We start from the raw sequence: 21,300 nt of genomic DNA, 5'->3' as shown, positions 1-21,300 counted from the left end.
ATATATAATTATTTCACCCTCTTACTAATCAAAATCAATATCAAACATTGGGTTACAACTGTCAAATATTTTTAATTTTTATAATAATTTTAAAATAGGGTTAGATTAGGTTATAACCCTATTTTCAATTTGATTGAGTCATGTGATGAATTACACGTAAGAAAGACAAACTCAATGGACATATTAGGTTGGTCGAATTTTCGAGTCATAGAACCCTCTACTAACGATTTGAAAATAGCTTTCATCGTTTCTATATGAAGTGAGATGTACATGTACTTTTATCATTCTTATTATTTTAATCATTAAAATATCTACATATTTTACTATATATATTTAGAACCACAAATAAGATACAAGTAAATGGAGAAACATATATAATTTATTACAAAAATTTGTCATACAAATATAATAACATAAATATTTTATTGGTAAGTAAACCCAATCTCAATTATCAATACAACCTAATTTTCTTTGATTCAATACGTCTTAAACAATAATTACTTCCCAATTACTTAATTCTTTTATTATTTTAAAAAAGAAGTGGGACCAGAGGAGTGGTGGGCGATGATGAGCATCTATTATTCATGATGTCTCCCTCACTCTCTCCTCACCACACATTCGCTTTCATCTCCCATTATTTACATTTTTATATTTTATTAACCAAACAAAAAAAAAAAAAATGATGAGTAACTCCATTTCATCATCGGAATCGCAACAACAAAATATTAACCTACAACATATTTTTTTTTTTGATGATAACCATTTAAATCTCAGCTACATATTTATATATATAAATTTACTTTTAATACACGTAAAAAAAAAAATCGCACACATACATATATAATTGACAGTCCATGACTTAAATAAATAAACGCGACAGACAAACTTCATTATCAATTGATTTTGAAAAATCATAGTGTATTATCCAACACCTAACTAATAATTTTATTATATATATATATGCACATCTTATATTTGATTAAAAAGTTTGAAAGTTATATTTTATTATTCTACAAAGCTTAAAAAAATTCAATAAGCCCATATAATTTAAATTCTGTGTCAATTATTGAGATAATAGATATTTTTTGAAGTTAAAAAATTATATAATAAAGCAGTAAATTAATATTAGAAATGGAGTGGTAGCTCAACAACCTTGTGAAGTCACATCCTCTCCGTAACAGAACCGACTTAATAAATCCATCGCATCACACGCACAAGGACAGAGATAGAGAGAGAGAGAGGGAGAAACAATAATAAATAAATAAATAGAGAGAAAAAGGGAAGGGTAAAAAAAGGGATAATCATGGGATAAGTTAAGAGGGGAAGAAAGAAGGGAGGAAGGGCAAATTTGGAAATTGAAGGTATCGTAAAATTACAAACACATTGTCGGGGGAGGGTCACATGCGAACAATAAAGAACAGAGCAAAGCAATAATGAATAAGAACAAACATGGAAGAAGCTGAGACTAATTTCAATTTTCAACGTAATTCACCAACAATTCCAGCACATTTTAATTCAACACAGCGATTAGGCCATTTCGTGATCATAATCATAATCATGATCATCATATTTTTCCCACATCCCCCACTTGATCTCATCGGACGCATCATTTCACGTGAAGATTAGTCACCACAGCACACACACACAGATTAATTGAACTAAACAAACATATAATCAAATCGACCACTTATCTCTTTTTTCCGCCTCCTTTTCGACAACGCCGGCGATTTAGCCGCCGGTGCGCTGGTTAAGCAGATCGAACGAACTCCTCGGCGTTCTCGGAAGATACACGATGGATTCCGAAACGCTGCAGGTCCGTTTGCAAGAAGAGTATAGATTCATGAATCCGAATCGATCGCTCAGGCTTCTAGAAACCGTCTTGCCATTGCTGTCGCCCCTCCAGAGCTCGGTGGCGGCGGCAGGTTCCTTAGAGCACTCTATGAAGGCGTCGAAGAAAGGATCACGCTGCAAATATTGGCAGTTCGATTTCCTCCAATCTTGAAATCCTAAGCGCTTTGACGAGGGTTGGGTGGAGGAATTGGGAGGTAAGGGGAGGAGAGAGGTCAGAGGAGAGGCGGAATCCCGCCGGAGCCTTGCTGGAGACTGTTTCTTGGGGATTCCAGGCAAATGTTCCCAAGAGAACGGAATACTGCCGGAGAATGTTCGGACCGGAGTGGCGGCGGCGGAGAACGGAGAGTTGTTGGGAAAATAGCAAGAGCCACGGGAGGAAGAGGAGGAGGAGGAGGAGGAGAGGGAAGAGGAAGAAGAAGAAGAGAAGGAATGAGAACGGCGGGAAGATTGAAACATCGTCTCTCTTCTCACCGAGTCTTCACATTCTTTTTTCTCTAGAGAATTTGGGAATCGGGATTGGCCTTTTGTGCACACAAAACCACTTCAAGTTTCTAAGAAATTTATTTCTTAGATATATATATATACACACACACAAAAATGTGAATTATTATTATCATTATTATTTAATGCAAGAAAAAGGGAAACCCACGGGAAGTGGAGAGATAAAGTTTTCATTTAATAAGAAAAGGATCTTTTTGTGGTCTGGAACGTGATTAAGTTTTGGGGTCTCTTTTTTTTCTTCCAAAAAAAGCATCCTTTTAATTTTAATAAAATAATAATCTCCTTTTCTCTATCTTCTTTGTCAACGCTTGTTTATGTTTTAAGTAACATCTAATTCAAATTAATTATTTTTAATTTAAGCATATCTCGATGGAAAAATCTCAAATTCTCAAAATTTTCAATACTAAAAAACCAATTACAATTTTTTTATTTTCAGATCTAATAAAAACTCTAAAAAGCACATAGAGAGTGGCTCCAAATAGGTTGTTGACATGAAATGAAAAGGAGACTATGAATATAAAGATGGAAGGCCTAAAAAGGAGTTGGTGTTGAGATTAGAGGACCAAACATGATTTGAAGTACAAGGATTATTGGTTAAAATATCCAAAATTGTAAAAAAGAGGAATTATTGGGGCATCTCATGTATTTGATGTCATTGAAAGAGGCATCCAATATCATAATATACCCAATTAAACACATTAAATTCCTTACTTAAAACAATCAAAGACAACAAATAAAAGATTTGGATCTAATAATTAATTCTTTTTGCCGTATTGACATTTTTATCAATCAATTAAACTCGATGAAATGGGGGAGTAAATGGCATAATTAATAACCGAGAGAGAGAGAGATTTAGCCACTAACTCATAAGCCACGTGCCACATTCATATTGGCTGGGAGTCCACGGTTACCGTCTGGCCTTTAACGTTTCCTGCATTCCCGCCCAGAAAATTCTTTCAATTACTTCTTTTTTCCGTTAAATAAAAAATTAAAAAAATAAAAAGAGAGAAGAAAAAGGGATTTTTCAAAATACAGAGGTCAAAAGGTTTCATTGAGATTGAGAGTTGTCAAAAAAAAAAAAAAAAAAAAAAAGTTGAAGACAGAGGGGATCCGTATCGATCATGTGGTTAAGCCATGGTTTTCTCGCCCTAGCTTCCGGTAACAGTGCCCTTCTCTCGAGGCGCGGCTCAGCGGGTAGCCGGTCGGAAGCCACTTCTGCACGCAACGTTTAAAGGTGGTTCTGCAAACCGCGCGCTGATGGCGGCTCCGAGGAATCTGACGCCGAAAGACGAAGAGAAGGCGGAGATGGACAGTCCGGCGGCGAAGAAGCTGAAATCTGAGAGATATCCTCTCTCGCGGTGGGGACTGGCGGTGGCTCTAGGCAGTTTTTTGGTTTTCTCCGCTGCGCTCTACTGCATTTACAGTAAAATGCTGGCCTCCCACTTCAAGAACATCAAGCTGCCACGTTCCCTCACCGATCTTCGAATGCTCAAGTAGGTGATTAATTTTTATAAAAAAGATTTTATTTATCTTTCCAATGGGATTGATTTCGAAAATGTTCTAATCGAATTCAATTGCTTCCTGCGCACTCATTTCATACTAACAATTCTTGCATCTTTATTCATTTCATGCTTAATATCTCCCGTGGCTTACATATTACTTCATTAGAGGAGCGAGTTGAGGTTAGTCCATGATAGCCGACTTGGTATAGACAGTGGCAGTAAATTGCTGTTTCCAGAGCCTAATCCAAGTGAGGCATTCGTTGGGACGAGGAAATTCTGGGATATTTTGTTCAAGCTTAAAGTTTTTAACCACCCGGGAGTAGTTTAGAGGTTGGAGGAAAATTAGAAAGTAAATAGACTTACGAGATGATAGTGATCCGGGACCAATCTAAGATAGAGATGCCCCTAAGATTAGGAGTAGACACTCCATAAAAATCTTTCAAATCCTCTCACATGTGATCCTCTCCAATCCCATTTTTTGATCGACCAGTAGAGTTCATTCTTGATCTCTTTCAATTCGAAAATCCAAATCACCGACCACGACACTTCAACTTCTTTATAAAATCAATTGGGGGGTGTGTATAGACGAGACTCCATAGTGATGATATTAGAACTAAAATTAGAAAAGAAAATATAGTATTTGGAGATTTGGAGACCTTGGAATTGTGTTTGGAGAGGTAGGTATGAATGAAGAAGTGGAGAGGAAGCTTTCAGAAATGACTAATGTTAAACTGGATAGCGACACCATAGCTTTCAGATAGGACACTGTATAACTTACGAGATATGATGCGACTGTCTGAATCCTCTGTTAGCAAACTAAGTCATAGAATTAGAGTCTATAATTAGTCTTTCTCAACTAATTCAACTGGTTTATCACCACCAACCACAACCCCTCCCCTCCTCTCCCAAAAATAAAAGAAAAAAGGAAAAAGAAAAGCTGTTATGTTTGATCCACCATAAACTCAAATACATGAGGCTTTGTTGTTGCATTTAAATATGTTGTGTTGACTTCGCCTTCTGGTTGGTTCCATTTGATGGTTTTCATTGCCATAGCAATTTAGACAATTTAGACAGCTTATGCCTATCCAAGATGCATTTTGTCTTTTAAATTTGTGAACCAGAAATCATCTTGGAAGCTACGCCAAGGGTCATCCTGCACAGTTCATCCTGGGTTATTGTTCCACCTACATATTTATGCAAACTTTTATGATCCCTGGAACAGTTTTCTTGTCATTGTTGGCCGGAGCTCTTTTTGGAGTTGTTAAAGGCCTTGTACTAGTCGTTTTCAATGCTACGGCTGGAGCTACTACTTGCTTTTTTCTTTCCAAGTTAATTGGTAGACCTTTAGTTTGTTGGATGTGGCCTGAAAAATTGAAACTTTTCCAGTCTCAGGTAAGGCCATTCCATCCTTAGTTTCCTTGACTATCTAGCACCCAACGTCAGGTGTTTTCCATTAGTCTAACCTGTGAGTATTGTGCATGTGGTTTCAGGTAGCAAAGCAAAGAGAGAAGCTGCTTAATTACATGATTTTTCTAAGGATAACACCCACGCTACCTAACATTTTCATAAACCTGGCATCGCCCATTGTTGATGTACCATTTCATGTTTTCCTTTCAGCTACGCTCATCGGTCTTGTTCCATCGTCATATATAATGGTTAGGGTAAGTTTTTTTCAGTCTCCCCGTGGTCTAGTCTAGAATATGTATTCACTAATATACTAAAGTCCATTTCTAGCAAAAGACGCATTTGTACATTTAAAATTTCACCTTCCACTTTCAGGTTTTGCCTCATCTTACCGGTTATTTATGCTAATGACCAAACCCGGCTGTCATCTTCATATTTATGTTCTAGTGGCTTTCTGAATATTTAAATATGAAAACGCTTTCTATTTATCATCTTCATATTTATGTTTTAGTGATTTTCTGGATACTTAATCAAGAAAATTATTTCTGTCAATCATCTTCATATTTATGCTTTATTGGCTTTCTGAACACTAAATTACTAGAACGATTTCTCTCTTTCACAGGATTCCCTTTACTTATCACACATGAATATTTGTTCTAACATGCACTTCTCCTTGCATTTTCATGCCCAACTTTTATAATTGAGTTTCTAATCCTCTTTCTTTGTTCAGGCCGGTCTTGCTCTAGGGGATCTCAAATCCGTCAAGGATTTATATGATTTTAAAACCTTGACTGTACTTTTCTTCATCGGTTCTTTGTCCGTACTTCCCATTCTTCTAAAGAGAAAGCGAACCTATCAATGAAGATTCTGCATACAGAATTTTGTACTAATACTAGTTCTTTAAACATAAGTTATCAGAGGATCTACCGTCTTCTGGAATGAAAGAGAGGAAATTCTAAGTCAAACTATGGCAGTGATGTGAGCTTCACAAGTTCCAAGTATCAAGGATTTCCCCCTACTCACAAGAACCCTAATGGGTGTTCGGTGTTTATTTACCGAATCATCTATGGAGCTTATTCTTTTGCACTCTGATTTCTTCTACAGCACAGTATTAATTTTTCATTATTTTTACCCAGAAGTATTAGGAAAAGACTTGGACCAGTGGCACATCTTGTGACACGGCATTAACATGTAAATATAGAAACTTGCATCTTGAAGTCTAGATCTTTTTACAGAGTTGAGTGTTGGGTATCAACATGGAGATAATATTCAGCCTTGACAAACAACAATTCAAGTGTTGCAATCTAAAAAACTTTAACTGAGTTTACAGAAGATGAAACTCACTCATTATGACGCCATCTTCACCCAACTTCAAGGGAGGCTACAGCATCCTCTAACGGTGCAACCCAACCTGGCTGTCTGGAACAACCTGTAGAACGCCTGGTTGTTCTGCCAAGTAAAGCAGATAAATTTGTTTGGTTGTTATCAGCTAATGAGTGAACATCAATCTAAAACAACATCAAGGCAATTATTGCCACTACTAGACAACAATTGACACAGGACTTTCACCATCTTGAAGGCAATTATTCAAGTATATGTTAAATTAATAAATCAGATGTATTCGTTGATAAGAAGCCAGATTTGAATTTACTACTAAAGTTATAAACATATAAACCCAAAATTACAGAGAAATCTGATACTTATTAGCAGAACAATGCTAAATGGAAGATGATAACTTGCTGGGGGTAACCTCTATTGATTTTGTCCTTTTTACCTACCATAACTTACAAGCTAAATGTGAACGCTACATTCACAGGTTTTAAAGAGTAATTTATATGAAGAAACTAATTGTCAAATTCTCTTTTATTGATTATTGAAAAAAAAAATTGAAATATTATTTATCTTGAATTATTTCGTAGCTATCACATAAATAAGAAGAAAATTGAATGAGGAAGAAAAAAAATAATTGAAAGAGAAATTTCTGTAAATACATGGAACATTCAATACGGGAAGTTTCTGTAAGCACAGGAGGGACGAAGATGAAACACATGACATAAAGGAGAGAGGAAGGAAACCCAAACGTATGGAAATGAGGTGTAACCCATGGGTGGGCATGGGTGTGGGTTTTGGAAGCCTAAATCCAAACATGGGATGTACTTGGGATGCCCTTTGCTACGGAAAGTACAAACAATGATACAACGATGAATGCAGAAGATGCAAGCTACACAAAGCTTGAGTCATCCTTTGATCTATCTTACTAAAACGCATGATGTGAGTTGTGAAGAAGATAAATCCCTAGACATCAACCTCGATCCAATTTAAACAATCGATTTCGTATACTAGTCAATCGATCCACTGAAAACGATGAAGGAAGTACAATCAGTAGCAACAGTCTCCTATGTTTATAACTTAATTATCTAATCAAGAACGCGACTACTGAAGCTAGACTTACGGGAAACTCGAGAAACCTGGTCGGGAGTGAGCTTTGCAGAGAATCCACTAACAGCCGTTTTGTAACTGTAAATAAGCGCATCCTTCGCAGCTTCCTGACTGCAAACGCAAACGAGCTAGCATTTGTCCGATTAACTTCTTTTGCATTTCGAAAACATGAACTGAAACTAATGAGAAGAGCACAGAGAAACAAGCGACGAACCTGCCGAGAGCAGAGGCTAGGGTTCGGATATGGAAATCCTTGGGGTCCTCATCCCGAGGACTTTCGGTGTACACGATGTGAACTGCAGGCCGTGAAGACGGCGCCGAAGAAGCGATGGAAACGGTTGAAGAAGTTTCATCGGTCTCAGCCATGGCGGAGGATATGGAAATGGTAAAGAAAGACACGACGAGGAACAATAAGGCCCTTGCCGCTGGTAACGTACTCCGCCATGCGTCCATCATTCTTGTTTAATACGATCCTCTCGGTTCAAACAGTACTCACAGGGAAAAGATACACTTCACAGTAGGTCCCACTTTATGGATTACTGAAACGAATTTGACGCCACATTTATGGTCTTTTAAAATTAAATTATTGGAAGCCTTTACTGTCCAATAAAACACACAATTTTAAACTTTTAATTTTATATTCATTAATTCTAAAAGATAAGAATTTAAATAGACCCAAATTTCAAAGTTTTCGAGACTAAAACAACTGATGTCCTATGTTTAAAAAAATATATATGTATCATTTCAAGTTAATATTAATCATGAATTTGAAGTAAAAAGCCTCACCGACATAAACCGGATGGGATCGATCCTTCCCAATGATGCCAAATGTCATTTCCACGTTTGTGTTACTCAACGTTTTGGTATCAGTTTGCTGTAAGAAAAAGAAAAATTCAAAAGCAATTCATCAGAAAAGCACAACAAAACGGTACACGAAAAGTTTGACAAAAGTCAATGTTCTCTTCTTTCTTCATTATGAACATATATATACACACGATTATTCGGTCAACATTCCAGTTTTGAAGTCCACATGGTATGCATCTTTTGCAGCTCTCGGAGGTCATTGGACTTCAAAGACATTTTGTAGAGCTCCCTCAACCTTGAGGCTTCACCAGATCTGTTGGGTGTCATATGAGGTTGAGATGCAGAAGATTTTCCTGAACTCGTTGGAAGTGTCATTCCCACCATTTTCTTCAATAGAATTTGTAAATGATTCCAAAATTTTGAATGTATCTCGGAGTACTTCGTTTTTAGAGAATCTGCATCAGTATCGGAAACGTGTCGTCCTTCAAGCATGCGAGACAATGCCAGTTCTAGCATCTGTAGAGGAAAACAAAAAATTTACCACGTGAAAAACAACAGACAATGAAACTATTTTCGAGAATGGTCAATGGCATGACTGATCGTGTCCAAGAAAAGCCTAACGAATGGCCCAGCAAACCAAACAACATCAATAGTAAAGTGCTTAAGGTTATGACAGGAAATATTAAAGAGGGAAAGAGTCATACCGCATTCGAGTGTAACGAGATCGACAGGCTTAATGAAAGAGCTGATCGTTCAACCAAAATGGTCAGAAACATCGTGGGATGTGTTTTAGGGCCATAGAACTCCAAGGCTCTCTGCCAGTTCCTCTCAGCCAAGGAAGCATACTGCTTTACCCGTTGGAGAATGGCGTTATCATCTTTAGACAAGCTCTTTTTCCAGCCATCCGACTCCAAATACTTCAAAGAACAATTCTTTTGATAACAAGCTAGTTGGAAATAAGCATATGCAGCTTCCTGTTTACGCATGTCACCCAGAGATTCATATATTGATAGTGCCTCCCTAATGGCATCATTTGCTGAAATCTTATGCTTTTTCTTCAATCCTTTCTTAGCTCCTCTATTGTTAGAATTTGTGTGAAATGACCCAACATCTTCCAATGTTTCAATATCATGTACCTCGTTTATATCTAGCCTTGCCAAAAGCATACCAAGCCTTAGATACGTGTGAGCAAGCTGTGTGTGAACCTCAGTCCTCAGGTTGCTGGGCACATCAGTAGAATCTTCAGCAACACCATTCAGTTCATTTTTTGCTGCCCCGTAATATCTTAGCGATTCAGTATATTCAAGTTCGGCAGTCTCCAATGCTTGATAATATGCATTCTGTACAATTCCATGTACTTTTAGATCTTCAATTTTGGATACTATCTCCTCAGCTAATGCTCGCCTCCCGTGACCCAAATTGCAGTTAATTAGTATGATGTTCGTATGATCAGAAACAGCTCTAAATGCATCAATAGCACCTATAAATGCCATTTCAGCTTTCTTCAGCTCCTTTCTTTCAAGTCTCCATCGACCTAGTTCATTGCAAACCCAACCCTTTTTTCTCATAACTGATTGCAGTTCAACGGATCCAGCTGGGAGTTGCCCTAACGCCTTTCTAGCTTCTTCATAGCAACTCAGGGCTGCAGTCAAATTGCATTCTGATCCTCTAAAAACAGGACCCCCAAGATACTTAAATATTCCACCAGTTTTAACTTTCTGAGATTCCTTAGAATTCACATGAGATTGAGAGGTCGAACTATGAACATGACCGCAAGTCTCCACATTATCCTCCACCTCACAATTACCCACCTCTTCAGAATAACCCACCGAGAGTTTTGTCCCAGAATCAACCATATTGCAAGTTCCTACTGGGATTCGAGCATTCCTTTTTGGCTCTATATGTCGACGGTTAGAGCCCATTCCATCATCAATCTTTGTACAATTATAATCATGTTCACGGTCTCCTGAGACTGAGTGGGCAGTCGAAGTCTTAAAATGGGTCTTTTTATTGTGTTTTCTGCTGTAGACAATTGATTCCCCCCTACTACTGCTAGCACTGCTTCCACTGTTTGCCCTATCACTCTGGCAGCTGCAATTTACCAAGGAGCAAGCACTGCAATTTTTAAATTGCCCAAGCTTCTTCTTGAGCCTATTAACTTCTTTCACAACTTCAGATGAGATCTTCAATTCTCTTGTGGAAAAGTTCTTCTCTGCTTTTTCAGAGGTTTCTCTACCGTATATAGCATGGAACTCCACATATACATCTCCAACTAATGTCCATGTCTTGGCCCAAAACAGATAAGTGGAAGAATAATGATCCAATGATAAGTCATCACATTGCAAATCAACTTCTTTCAGATCTTGATTAAATGATCTCAACTTTACATCTTTATCATTCAATTTATTCTGCAAAAGTGGGGTGCCAACCATTGAGGAAATGAATCTAGTCTCTTCAAGTTCCTGGGGCATAGATCCATAAACAAGACATGCCAATTCTACAACTTTTAAGGACTGATGCAGCTGGCCGTCCTCCTTATATGCTTGGCCAAGAGCTAAATAAGACTCTCCAAGCAAAAGAACCAATTTCCATAATCTATGGTCCAATTTTGATTTTGGAAGCCATTCACGAAGGTCACAGACTTCAATACAGTCAACATCACCACATGCACAGACAGAGATATTAACAGAAGAAGGTAGACTATCGTGCACTGCACCAATATGGTCCATCTTTGGTTCTGAGCTTTGTAGCTGGCGCATCCATCTAAGAGACTTGATAGCTTGAGAAATATGATGTATTGCAGCTAACTTTGAAGATATTGGATCAGCAACAGTCTGAACTACATGTGAGGCAGTTGGAGAAACTTTACAGACAGCAAAGCTTTCCTCATCTTGGGAATTTTCTGCTGCCACCGGTGGTTCTATCCCTTGTTGATCTCTCAACGATATCATTCTTGGAGAAGATACATAGGCTTCTGATGTTATTGATGAAGAAACTTCTGACAACAAATTTTGATGATGTGAATCACCTTCCCCAAGTTTGTCTTCTTCTACAAGGGAGGAGGAACCTTCATACTTACCCGTTTCAGATGTACTGCTTAAAAAGTTCAACGACTCTTCTTCTTCAGCGTCCACAACTTCAACTTCACATCCCAGTGGAGGAGAATCTAATGTTAAATCTAAATCTTCGTCATAGTTTAAAATGAGCCTTGCAAACTGTTCATGAGCAAATGCACGAACCACCTGCTTACCATGGCCTTGATTGTCAGTTATCTAGACATTCAAGTAAAACTTGACCACAAAACACAAACAGATGCAATCATAAGGTACTAGTGGAAACAATATCATTACCAAATGATCAGGCTCATCAAGAAAATCCAAACACTTCTTAAAAAACCTCGCACATTTGGCCTTGTTAGTTGGATTCTGCAAAAGTGACAATTATAATTGCAGCAACCAACCATTTCCAAGATGCAAAAACAGAAAATAGAAGTACAAATCTTCCTCACCATAGAAAGTGAGAGACGGTGAGCTATACGGTAGAGAAGTGTTCCAAATGAAAATAAGGAGTCACATCTCCCTCTATATAGCATCGAGGGTAAGGAATTTGAGTTATCATCGAAATCACTGGAGGAATGGTTCTTGGGAATTAGAGAAAGATCAAAAAGTTGAATCCCATCTTCACCTGCACCTTTATAAAGCTGAAAACATTTGATGTAAGTATATAATGGGGTTGACGCTCCACCTAGAATTCACTTATGATTTATATGAGAGATGCAGAATGAAAACTGTAGTATTACCCAATAAGCCCCAGGATCTTGTTTGCAGTTTTCTTGGAGAAATCTCAAGACAGAAAGGCCATTTTGTTGTACCACATAAGGATGAAAAGCAGGAGTACCGTCATCAGAGACCCCTTTTAATAGGAATATATCATCCGTCTTCAGAAGCTCGTATCCCTGAACAACACCATTTTCATGATAACAAATGGCTAATTCAGGAACACTTGCCATGACATTGTCAAGCCAAGCTTCAAGCCAAGTAAGTGGAGTGACCTGAAAAAAGAAGTGTTAACATAATAATAATCATTTAACTCAGGTTAGTCAACAATACAATGCCCCACCTGTCGGGTAATATCCCATAAATGCAAACTCACAGCAACATACTTTTCATTACTGAACAGAAGCAGGTCACTACCAATAAGCATACGGAAATTATAAAATTGCCAAAACAGAACCCTTAGAAATTCATCATCACCAACACTTCTATGCTTTTCAGACTCTTGATTCGAGCACCTAGGCTTTCCACCAACTTCTGAAACCTTTTTGACGGGATCATGCTTCTTACTTCTTTTACCCTTCTTACTTCCCCAAAAGAAGGCATCTTGTTTAACTTCCTTATATTGGGCACACGAATTCAAATCCTTTGGTGAAACACCGTCAGTCTGCTCCAGGACCTGAGACGTACTTCCTCCAGGAAGAACAGATGACTTAGATTGCTTCTCTGTTGTAGCATGATGAGTTGGAGGACAATCACAAGCCTCCATTCTAACTGAATGCATGGCAAAATTCAAAAGTAAAGATTGTTCTGCACACTTAGATTGATTTTTATGCCTCCTAACCAGCTTTTCTCCCTCTTCAACATCAGGCCTACACTTCCACCAAGAAAATCAATGAAAATTAGCTAGCACAATTACATTTTCTGTGACATCTAAGAACAAAAAAAAATCACAAAAAACAACGATAAAAATGCCGGTGATAAACAGTAGGACTGAAATTTTAACAGCAAAGAAAAGATTACTAAGTACATACCCTGTACTCAGAACAAGCGCTTGTCCAATGCGATAAACAACAATGGATAACCGGGCCTTTGAATAAGGCATTTTAAAGATCTGCTTAAGAATGTCAGCTGGAGCTATCACATCTATCTCATCGCCATATTCAACCAAACCAGACACAGCAAGAGCTTCACATTTTCTGGTAAGATTTGAAGCAACAGCACCCCCGTCCCAAGGTAAATCTAAAATATGTGAATGCTAGTATCATCTAAGTGATAGCAAAACTTTTAAGGAAGTAAAATTAGAATGTTGCAAAGGCATAACTACTTCAAGGGAAATCTTAAGAACTATCAAGTACTGTAGCCGATTGAATGGAACGGAAACTCCGACAAAACAAAAGTCTGCAGACGTAACAAGTTTTAACATGAAAAAGGCATAACTATTCTAAACAAAACGAGAACGGAAGAATACGAATTGCAACCACGTTGCTAGTTAAGTTGCACTTATCTGCTTCCATTTAGAATGGCGCAGGGCGACTATTTCAAACTAAACAGATGTCTAGCGCCAACACAATAAGTTCATTTATATTTGCCACAGGCCAGATCGTTAAACCATTTAGGTTTTAGCTATGCTCCAGCAATGCGCTGTATCAGCAAAAATATTAGCACAACTCATAAACGGCAGAAACAAACCTCCGGCGTCCTTCGACTGGAGTGCCCCAATCGGGAGAATCTTCTCATGGGAGTTTGAAGGAAGTGGAGGTAAATTGAGATCTGTCTCGGTCGGAAGCACTCGATACCTCGGAGCTGTCACGCTTTCACAAACAAAACCGACCATAAACCCGAATTAAGATAAATTCACTCAAAAAATTAAGCAATAAGAAAGAAGCTCGCATGATTGTGATGAGGAATAGAAGAATGAACAGAAAGCGAGGGAAAAAAAAGGTTAATACGTTTGGCGCGAAGGAACTAGAGCAGAATAGAAGGCGTGGAATTCCTTATCAGTGGGAACAGGGATAGAGCCGCAGAGAAACCCACTGGCAGGTTTTGGCCTCACTATTTCCAGTTTTCCGATGCATTGAACCTCTCGCGAGGAACCCTCAGAAGACGCCGGCGACGCCTCCATTGATTTAACTTCAACTCCGATGAGTTTAGGGTTTTTCTTCACGGAAGGTCTGAAGAGTCTCTGAGTTTACAGATATGGCGGTTCCAGGATCCCCGCGTCTGTCCGTCCGTCCGTCGATTGGTGAAATTCGAAGCCGCTTGCCGTTGGCCACCGTAAGTGCAAAATCATTTTGCTTAGTGTTTTTTTCTTTAAATTTCTTTTCTAAATATGAACAATGTTTTACTTTCCGTGCAAATTTCACTAATTATGTAGGTTAAAATTATAATTACAAATTTAGAGATGATTTTTAAATAATAAATTACAAAAATTATAAATTTGGTCAATATCCTTAAACCAAGTTAGAAAATTGGGCCTGAGGCCTAGGTTCAAAGGATGGGCTCCCAAGTAATCAAATTCAAGCCCATATAGAGAAGCCCAATAAATAAATTTATTTATTTTTATTTTTAAAAAATAAGAAAAAATAGAGTTATTTCCAAATTTAAAATGAAATATATATATATATATATATATATATAAGTATAATGGATGAATTGATGGGACCCCACTTTATGGATATGTGGTAGTGCAATAATATATTCCAATGGTGGACAACATACATATGTACATGTATATACATACATAACACACATACATATATATATGTATATGTATATGTATGTATATGTATATGTATATGAAAAATACATTTTAAATTTTATATTTAAAAGGAGGCAAAAGGCATCCAAAAGGATAGAACCAAATTTGAATAAGTGAAGAAGTGTCAACACCATCACAGCTAGCAATTTGGTTTGCATGCCAATTCATGCAACCCTACCACCTCTTTGAAAGATACGTTTCCCCCAAATTCTCTACTCAAATTTAATTTAAATAATTGATGTACTCTTAAAGAAATAGAAATAATTGATTTCGTTTATCATATTTTTTTCGTTCAACAGATTTAAAATTTTTCTGTCCACTTTTTGTATTTTTAATTGTAAAAAAATTACAAAAATTGACGGTGAATATGATCTTTTTATTGGAATTAAATTTAAATTTTTAGAGTTAATAATGTTAATTTTAAAAGTATATAGATTAAATTGAAATTATATATATAAAAGAAAAGAAATGTAGAAGGTTCTTGTAATTGGGGTTTGGTTTATGTATGTTGGGGTTTTGGATGGATGTAAAGAATGAGCAAACACACAGCTGTTAAGTTATTCTCACTTTGTGTGAACGTTGCCAACACAGATTTATAAAGACATTGACATCAATGGCTTTATTATCCAACACCTTTATTATTGCATTTTTAAATATACAAATATTTTATTGCTATACCCATTCCTTTTTTTGCAATTCAATCATAATTTTCCACGTGGAAAACCTTTTTTCTTTATATTTTCATTTTTTTCCTAATGTGCATACTATTTATCCCTCAAATTAAATTAATTTTTCTAGTGGTTTCTTTTTAAATAGAGCTAAATTATTTTTTTTTAATTTTATATTTTATCTTTAAAAAAATACTAAAAAAAATAGGGTTTTAGATGAACGCTTCTATTATTTTGAAACACGTTTGAATTTAAAATTTAAAAAAAAAAAAAAAAAACCTTTACAGTTGAAGGTGTTAATTAGCCTTAAATTTTTTTTTAGGGTATAATAATGGGTATTTTTTTAATGTTTTTTTTTTTAATTGAAGAGTTATAACCATTTTTTTTTAAAGAAGGGTGTTTTTGAAATCAACTATATTTTTAATTATATTTTTCAAAATTTAAACTCAAGAGAGAGTGAGATAGCTAGAGATTTGGATTTAAAAAATAGTAAATGATCTTGTCAATGTACAAATATATAACTCTTTAAGAATTTCATTTATGCTTATATTTATCACGGTATACTGTCCCTTCTCATTAACGGGCTCCTAATATATACGAACGAACAAGTTCTCGTTCAAAAAAGTGATATAAAGATTAAAGAAGACAATAGGCCGAAAAGAAAAAAGAGATGAAATTACCTTCCTAAAAGTAACACAAAAGAAGATGGTGAGTATGAAAATCGAGGACAAAAATGTAATTTACTCATTTTAGGTCTATATATACACACACACATGAAGGCAAGCCATTGCAGTTTACTACTACATCAAAATTTGCAGAAATGAAGCCACTCAGTGTTCTTTGCACTTTCGTTCTCCTTCTCCTTTTCTTGCAGGTATAATATATATATATATATATATATATATATATATATATATATATATATATATATATATATTTTTAATATTTTATTTTCCGGTAACCAATTAATAAACTTTATTTTCTTTCTATATTCTGTTGAAGGGTCTTTCAGAGGCTTTCACTAATGTGAGTATCCTCCATCTCTCATTTGCCCCTTCCATCACCTTTCAAGTTTTGGAATTCATTGGATCAAAATTTTGGGATAATAATGTTGTTGAAATTATTTTGATGACGTAGTGGTAATTTAACATGGTACGAGACGAGACACTGTTTTGGGTATATAGATAGAAAAATGTTGACGAGTTTATGGAAGTTTGAGTTTGTGTGTTCTTTATTGTTTATTAATAATGTCGGGTTTATTTGTGTTCATAATCAAATATTGACGTTGAGTTCAGGTGAATGAAGGGACCAACACGGCAGCTCTCGACAAAAAACATATCTATTCTCCAAAAATCAGTAAGTTGTCATGTAATCCAACAATATTTAAAAATAAAAATAAAAATAAAAATAAAAATAAAAAAAGAATTTTACAAGTTCAATTACTTGTTAAATATAAAATAAAAATTATTAGAGATTTTAAAAATTATAAAAATAAAATACAAAATTTGAAACTTATACTGTGATGGGATTGGATTAGATTGCAAATATGCATGCTCAAGGCGATGCATGAAAGTGAGGAGAAAGAAGATATGTATGCGGGCTTGCGGAAGTTGCTGCAGTCGGTGCCACTGCGTCCCGCCCGGCACTTACGGCAACCACCAAGCTTGCCCTTGCTATGCTCGCCTCAGGACCCATGGCAATAGGCTCAAGTGCCCCTAAGTTCCCATTGTTCTCTTCTTCTACCATATTTTCATTTTATGTTTGGAGCTGGTTCTATTTTATGCTCTTTTCCGTTGATATTCAGACAATTCAAATACTCATAAATGTGGTTAAAATATGCATATATCACTGGTGCCTTTTGTTGTGTCGTTATAAGGGCAGTGAATTATGAATTATGTCTTTTGTTGTGTTCGTTGGAAGGGTGGTTGATTATGTAATTTGTTTTGTGATTGATAATATATGAAGTCTTTATTTTCTTATTTACTTTGTGCATAATAAGTCTTGAATTTTAAGAATGTGTTATTATGTTCCTAAATTTACAAGGAAAAATTTTTGCATTTAAAAAGAAAAGTCTAATGTGCTTATAAAGTTACAATTTCAAGTTAAATAATTTATTAAATAGGATGAAACTTGTTAATTAATCTTTTGAAAATATTCAATAGATTCGAACCCACCATAACTTTGTAAAAGAAAGAAATAAAAAAGAGAAAAGAAAAGAAAAGAAAAGAAAGAAAAGAAGAAGATGAAGATGAAGCAAAAGAGAATAATATTACAAAGAATTGCTAAAAAGTAAAGAATTTTGATTCAGAATATTATTTTTATTGCGCATGAGTACAAGCAAAAAGATGGCCAAAAAAATTGGAACATTAAGGGAACCGATTTAGAAACAGGGAGAAAAGAAGTTCTTAATTAAGCAAAAAGAGATGCTGCTTCCTAAAGTCATGAACATATTGGTTTTGCACGAAATTTAGGTGGATTGATATCATTTTTAGAGCATATACGTGGAATTGAGAAGTTATGGAAACATTTTGTCCTTCATAAAAGAAAGAAAACAAACGTAAATAGAACAAATATGGAAGCTCTCAATTTCCAAATATGCTCTTAAAAAGTTCCAAGAGAGAAAGAGAGGGAACAGTTTATGCATTTATGAACATGAAAACAATGATCCAAATAAGTGAGAACTGGTAATTCAGACATGATTCATGTGCATAAGTTATTATTGGTATAAGAAATTGTGTAAAAGAAAGTGTGATTAGAATCGAACCCAGCATCTGGTGCATTTTGCAATGCAGTCTCCTTTACAATCAACGTTGTAACCCAATACCTTGGGATTACGCAGAAGAAGACTCCTTAGTGATTTGCCTTGAATTCCCCACTCCTTCTCCAACAATTGTACGTTGGTTTTCAGCTCCTGCTCAAGATTGCAGCCAAGAACTTCAGGGAATTTTTTGAGCAGCTTAGAGAGATCATCATTAGAGAGCCCAAGTGTCCTCAGATATTCCAGTATCTCATTTACGGTATCAATATTAGGAACTTCCTTCTTTCTGTCTTCGCCCCAGTAGGGTGAATGAATGTGGCCAAACGCCTTTCCGAGCATCTTATCTTGCTCCTCATCACTAAAGCTGAACATGGACAGAGCTTGCCGACAAGCTTCCCATGTCTTCTTATCCTCATCACTTAATACCAAGCTTTCGACTTGAGCAGTTGAATGGATTTCCCACTTCCTCGGATAGGGACTTTGTCTCCTCACATCCATTATCATATACTTAGCAGGCTGATAGGAGAAACTCACATTTGAACAAACGGCTTCTGATTTGGCGGTGCCAATGCAGGGCTGCAATGAGATTTTAAGAATAAATTTAAACCCTATAAGATAATGTATAAAAGTATTGATTGAGCAATAAGAGTATGAAGTCAATAGTTTTCCATCGTACGAGACAAAAGCTGCTACTCACAGTAGAAAAGCAGAGACGAGTTACAGAATCAACTGTTGATATGGGAGATACCAATGATTTTCCTAGCATCCCTGTACCATATTAACAAGTTTAGTAATACACGTACCATTCATAAAATATGACTCATTTCCCACAGAAAGTCCCTCCCATTCCTAAATTGTGATTAAACATTTTCTTTGAATCAACAATGAGTTCCATTCACGCATGGAGAAGATCCAAGCGAGTTAATGCAACAAAGAGAATTGTTCTATCAAAGGCAGAGTTTCCAAGTTACAATTACCTTCCAACATTAGTATTTTGAAATAACCGTACTACCAATAAAAAATTTATCAACGAGCTAGTAGATGAATTTCCATGCAAAATCATGTCTCAGTCTATTAGGATTGTCAACTTTATCCAAGTTCTGAGTTCAAGAGAGTCATGGGAAATTGGAACAAAAGAAAATCCGACAAGTACTGAGTATATAAAAAGGACCTCACAATAATTTAAAGCTTTACAAGTATGCCTGATAGATATAACAATAGAAGCCCTCGCAAAAATATGTTAACTAAAGGATATAGTGAAATCATTCAAGAGTGCAAAAGTTCCAACTTCCGAAATAACAATGGTATCAAACATTAATAGGCGGCTCTATGTAGACAGATGGCTAACTAGGATCTCTTTAAAAGTCAATTCCACATGTAAGATTGGTGACCATGCTCACAATAGAGCTTTGAAAAGAATTCATGGAAGAGAACATTAGTACGTGGAAAGTGAAGCAAAAGATGGTTGAGATCCTCGGAAGCCTCTTAGAAGGCGTTTGATATGAAGTCCTTGATTTTTGGGACCAAGTTCAATTACATTCATGTGTCATTCAAACAAGAATTCAATCTTACGAGCTTCTGATTCCTATGTTTTCCATTCTGATACAAATTATACGAATATCTCTTCAGTTCTAACCTATCAGACACTATATCCTTTATTTCTAGACATCTAATACTCATTGAATCCACAATAATAGATAAAATAATCTATGAAGACAAATTTGTACGTGGTGAACTACATATTTCATTGAAAAAGATAAGAAAACTGCTGAATTGATCATCGAGGTTTTTCCACCAGTACGGACAAAGTGGTTAGTGCCTCATTCCATAGAATACACATACAATTACACAAATCGAAAAAACAAACAACCACCCAAGTCAGTAATTAGACCATGCTCTACAGCCCATTTCCGTCAGTTATGGAATTGCATGAACATGCAAAAGTTAAGGGATCTCAAATGTACCATGATGTTGAACAATTTCAAATAAACATTTCAATCCTACCCCACATGTTGAAGTAATAAACTATAATTCCTTCTTTTTGACTGCCAGTCGTCAAAAGGTAGCCATGATCAAAATTTTGTTCGTGGAGTTGGCAGAGTAGAGGCAACAACTCCTAGCGAATACTCCAGCATAAACAGAAAGATGTTGCTATACGACATGATGTGATCTTCCAAAAAGTGCACTAGCATTATGCAAATATGCAATGTGAACACTATGTTTTATGACTATATCATGCAGCAAAATTTTCAACCAATGTCTTTCTTATCCAAGAGAAATGGATCATATCATCCGCAATAAGGCAGTATCGCCATTGTATACAAAGATAAACTTGCAGTTCATAACAGGAGGAGCTCGAGCGCTTATATCTGAATATTCTCTTAATTGAATTGAATTGAATTGTGTGCGTGTGTGACACGAACAAAGAGGTTCCTTCGAGATTGGAATTTCGATCAAAACCGAATGCGAAAAAGGAGCAGTTAGCATATCCAATTAAGATACCTACTTCGTTATATGAACGAAACAAGGATTCAAATTTCTTCAAAGAGCTGCAAACGGAGCATAGAGATGAAATTAGAGGAAGAACCTGAAATTTGAGGGAGCTTGGTGGCGAATTGCTCGCAGAGGGAATCAAAGTCAAGCGTACAGAGTTGTGGTTGTGCAGCGGTGGTTGAAGAAGAAACGTCACCCACTGCGAGAATTAGGACGATGCGAGCCACAGATTGGCCGAGACTGAGAGAGCAAACTTCTTGTCCTTTGCTTGCAGCCTATAGCCGTGTTTGCCTCCGCCGCTCCTTTCTTTTCGTTTTCTTTTCAGTTTTTTTTTTTTTTTTTTTTT

General features: G+C 36.3%; 4 protein-coding genes across 6 annotated transcripts; 2 read left to right on the top strand and 2 right to left on the bottom strand.

Annotated features, from left to right (window-relative positions):
- The first annotated feature begins 3,413 nt into the window (after window positions 1-3,413).
- On the top strand, window positions 3,414-6,475 carry LOC111444934 (uncharacterized membrane protein At4g09580-like). Its single transcript, XM_023083084.1, has 4 exons — window positions 3,414-3,845; window positions 4,976-5,246; window positions 5,345-5,515; window positions 5,989-6,475. The coding sequence occupies exons 1-4, from the start codon at window positions 3,610-3,612 to the stop codon at window positions 6,118-6,120; spliced, it is 810 nt and encodes a 269-aa protein (XP_022938852.1). The 5' UTR covers window positions 3,414-3,609; the 3' UTR covers window positions 6,121-6,475.
- LOC111444930 lies at window positions 6,443-14,620 on the bottom strand. Of its 3 annotated transcripts, XM_023083073.1 has the most exons (13): window positions 14,227-14,620; window positions 13,967-14,088; window positions 13,309-13,516; window positions 12,621-13,146; window positions 12,301-12,552; window positions 12,010-12,201; window positions 11,852-11,926; window positions 9,206-11,743; window positions 8,693-9,017; window positions 8,484-8,571; window positions 7,912-8,236; window positions 7,711-7,808; window positions 6,443-6,707 (listed from the first exon to the last, which is right to left on the bottom strand). In XM_023083073.1, exons 1-9 carry the CDS (start codon window positions 14,397-14,399, stop codon window positions 8,703-8,705), a joined length of 4,401 nt encoding a protein of 1,466 aa, XP_022938841.1. In that variant the 5' UTR covers window positions 14,400-14,620; the 3' UTR covers window positions 6,443-6,707; window positions 7,711-7,808; window positions 7,912-8,236; window positions 8,484-8,571; window positions 8,693-8,702. The 3 variants fall into 3 exon arrangements, with proteins under 3 accessions (XP_022938841.1, XP_022938839.1, XP_022938840.1); XM_023083071.1 differs by having other exon boundaries at window positions 6,455-6,707; window positions 8,484-9,017; XM_023083072.1 differs by having other exon boundaries at window positions 6,455-6,707; window positions 7,912-8,207; window positions 8,484-9,017.
- Window positions 14,621-16,476: 1,856 nt separating this feature from the next.
- On the top strand, window positions 16,477-17,674 carry LOC111444936 (gibberellin-regulated protein 9). Its single transcript, XM_023083086.1, has 4 exons — window positions 16,477-16,577; window positions 16,706-16,729; window positions 16,999-17,059; window positions 17,241-17,674. The coding sequence occupies exons 1-4, from the start codon at window positions 16,524-16,526 to the stop codon at window positions 17,420-17,422; spliced, it is 321 nt and encodes a 106-aa protein (XP_022938854.1). The 5' UTR covers window positions 16,477-16,523; the 3' UTR covers window positions 17,423-17,674.
- A 648-nt stretch (window positions 17,675-18,322) lies between these two features.
- LOC111444935 lies at window positions 18,323-21,264 on the bottom strand. The gene is made up of 3 exons (XM_023083085.1): window positions 21,049-21,264; window positions 19,159-19,229; window positions 18,323-19,037 (listed from the first exon to the last, which is right to left on the bottom strand). Exons 2-3 carry the CDS (start codon window positions 19,225-19,227, stop codon window positions 18,456-18,458), a joined length of 651 nt encoding a protein of 216 aa, XP_022938853.1. The 5' UTR covers window positions 19,228-19,229; window positions 21,049-21,264; the 3' UTR covers window positions 18,323-18,455.
- Between the last annotated feature and the right edge of the window lie 36 nt (window positions 21,265-21,300).

Source organism: Cucurbita moschata, unplaced genomic scaffold, assembly GCF_002738365.1.
Source record: "Cucurbita moschata cultivar Rifu unplaced genomic scaffold, Cmos_1.0 Cmo_Scf00007, whole genome shotgun sequence".
In the NCBI taxonomy this organism is placed as follows: Eukaryota; Viridiplantae; Streptophyta; class Magnoliopsida; order Cucurbitales; family Cucurbitaceae; genus Cucurbita; species Cucurbita moschata.
Note: the sequence above shows the minus strand (reverse complement) of the source record. Positions and strands in the feature narration are given on the sequence as shown.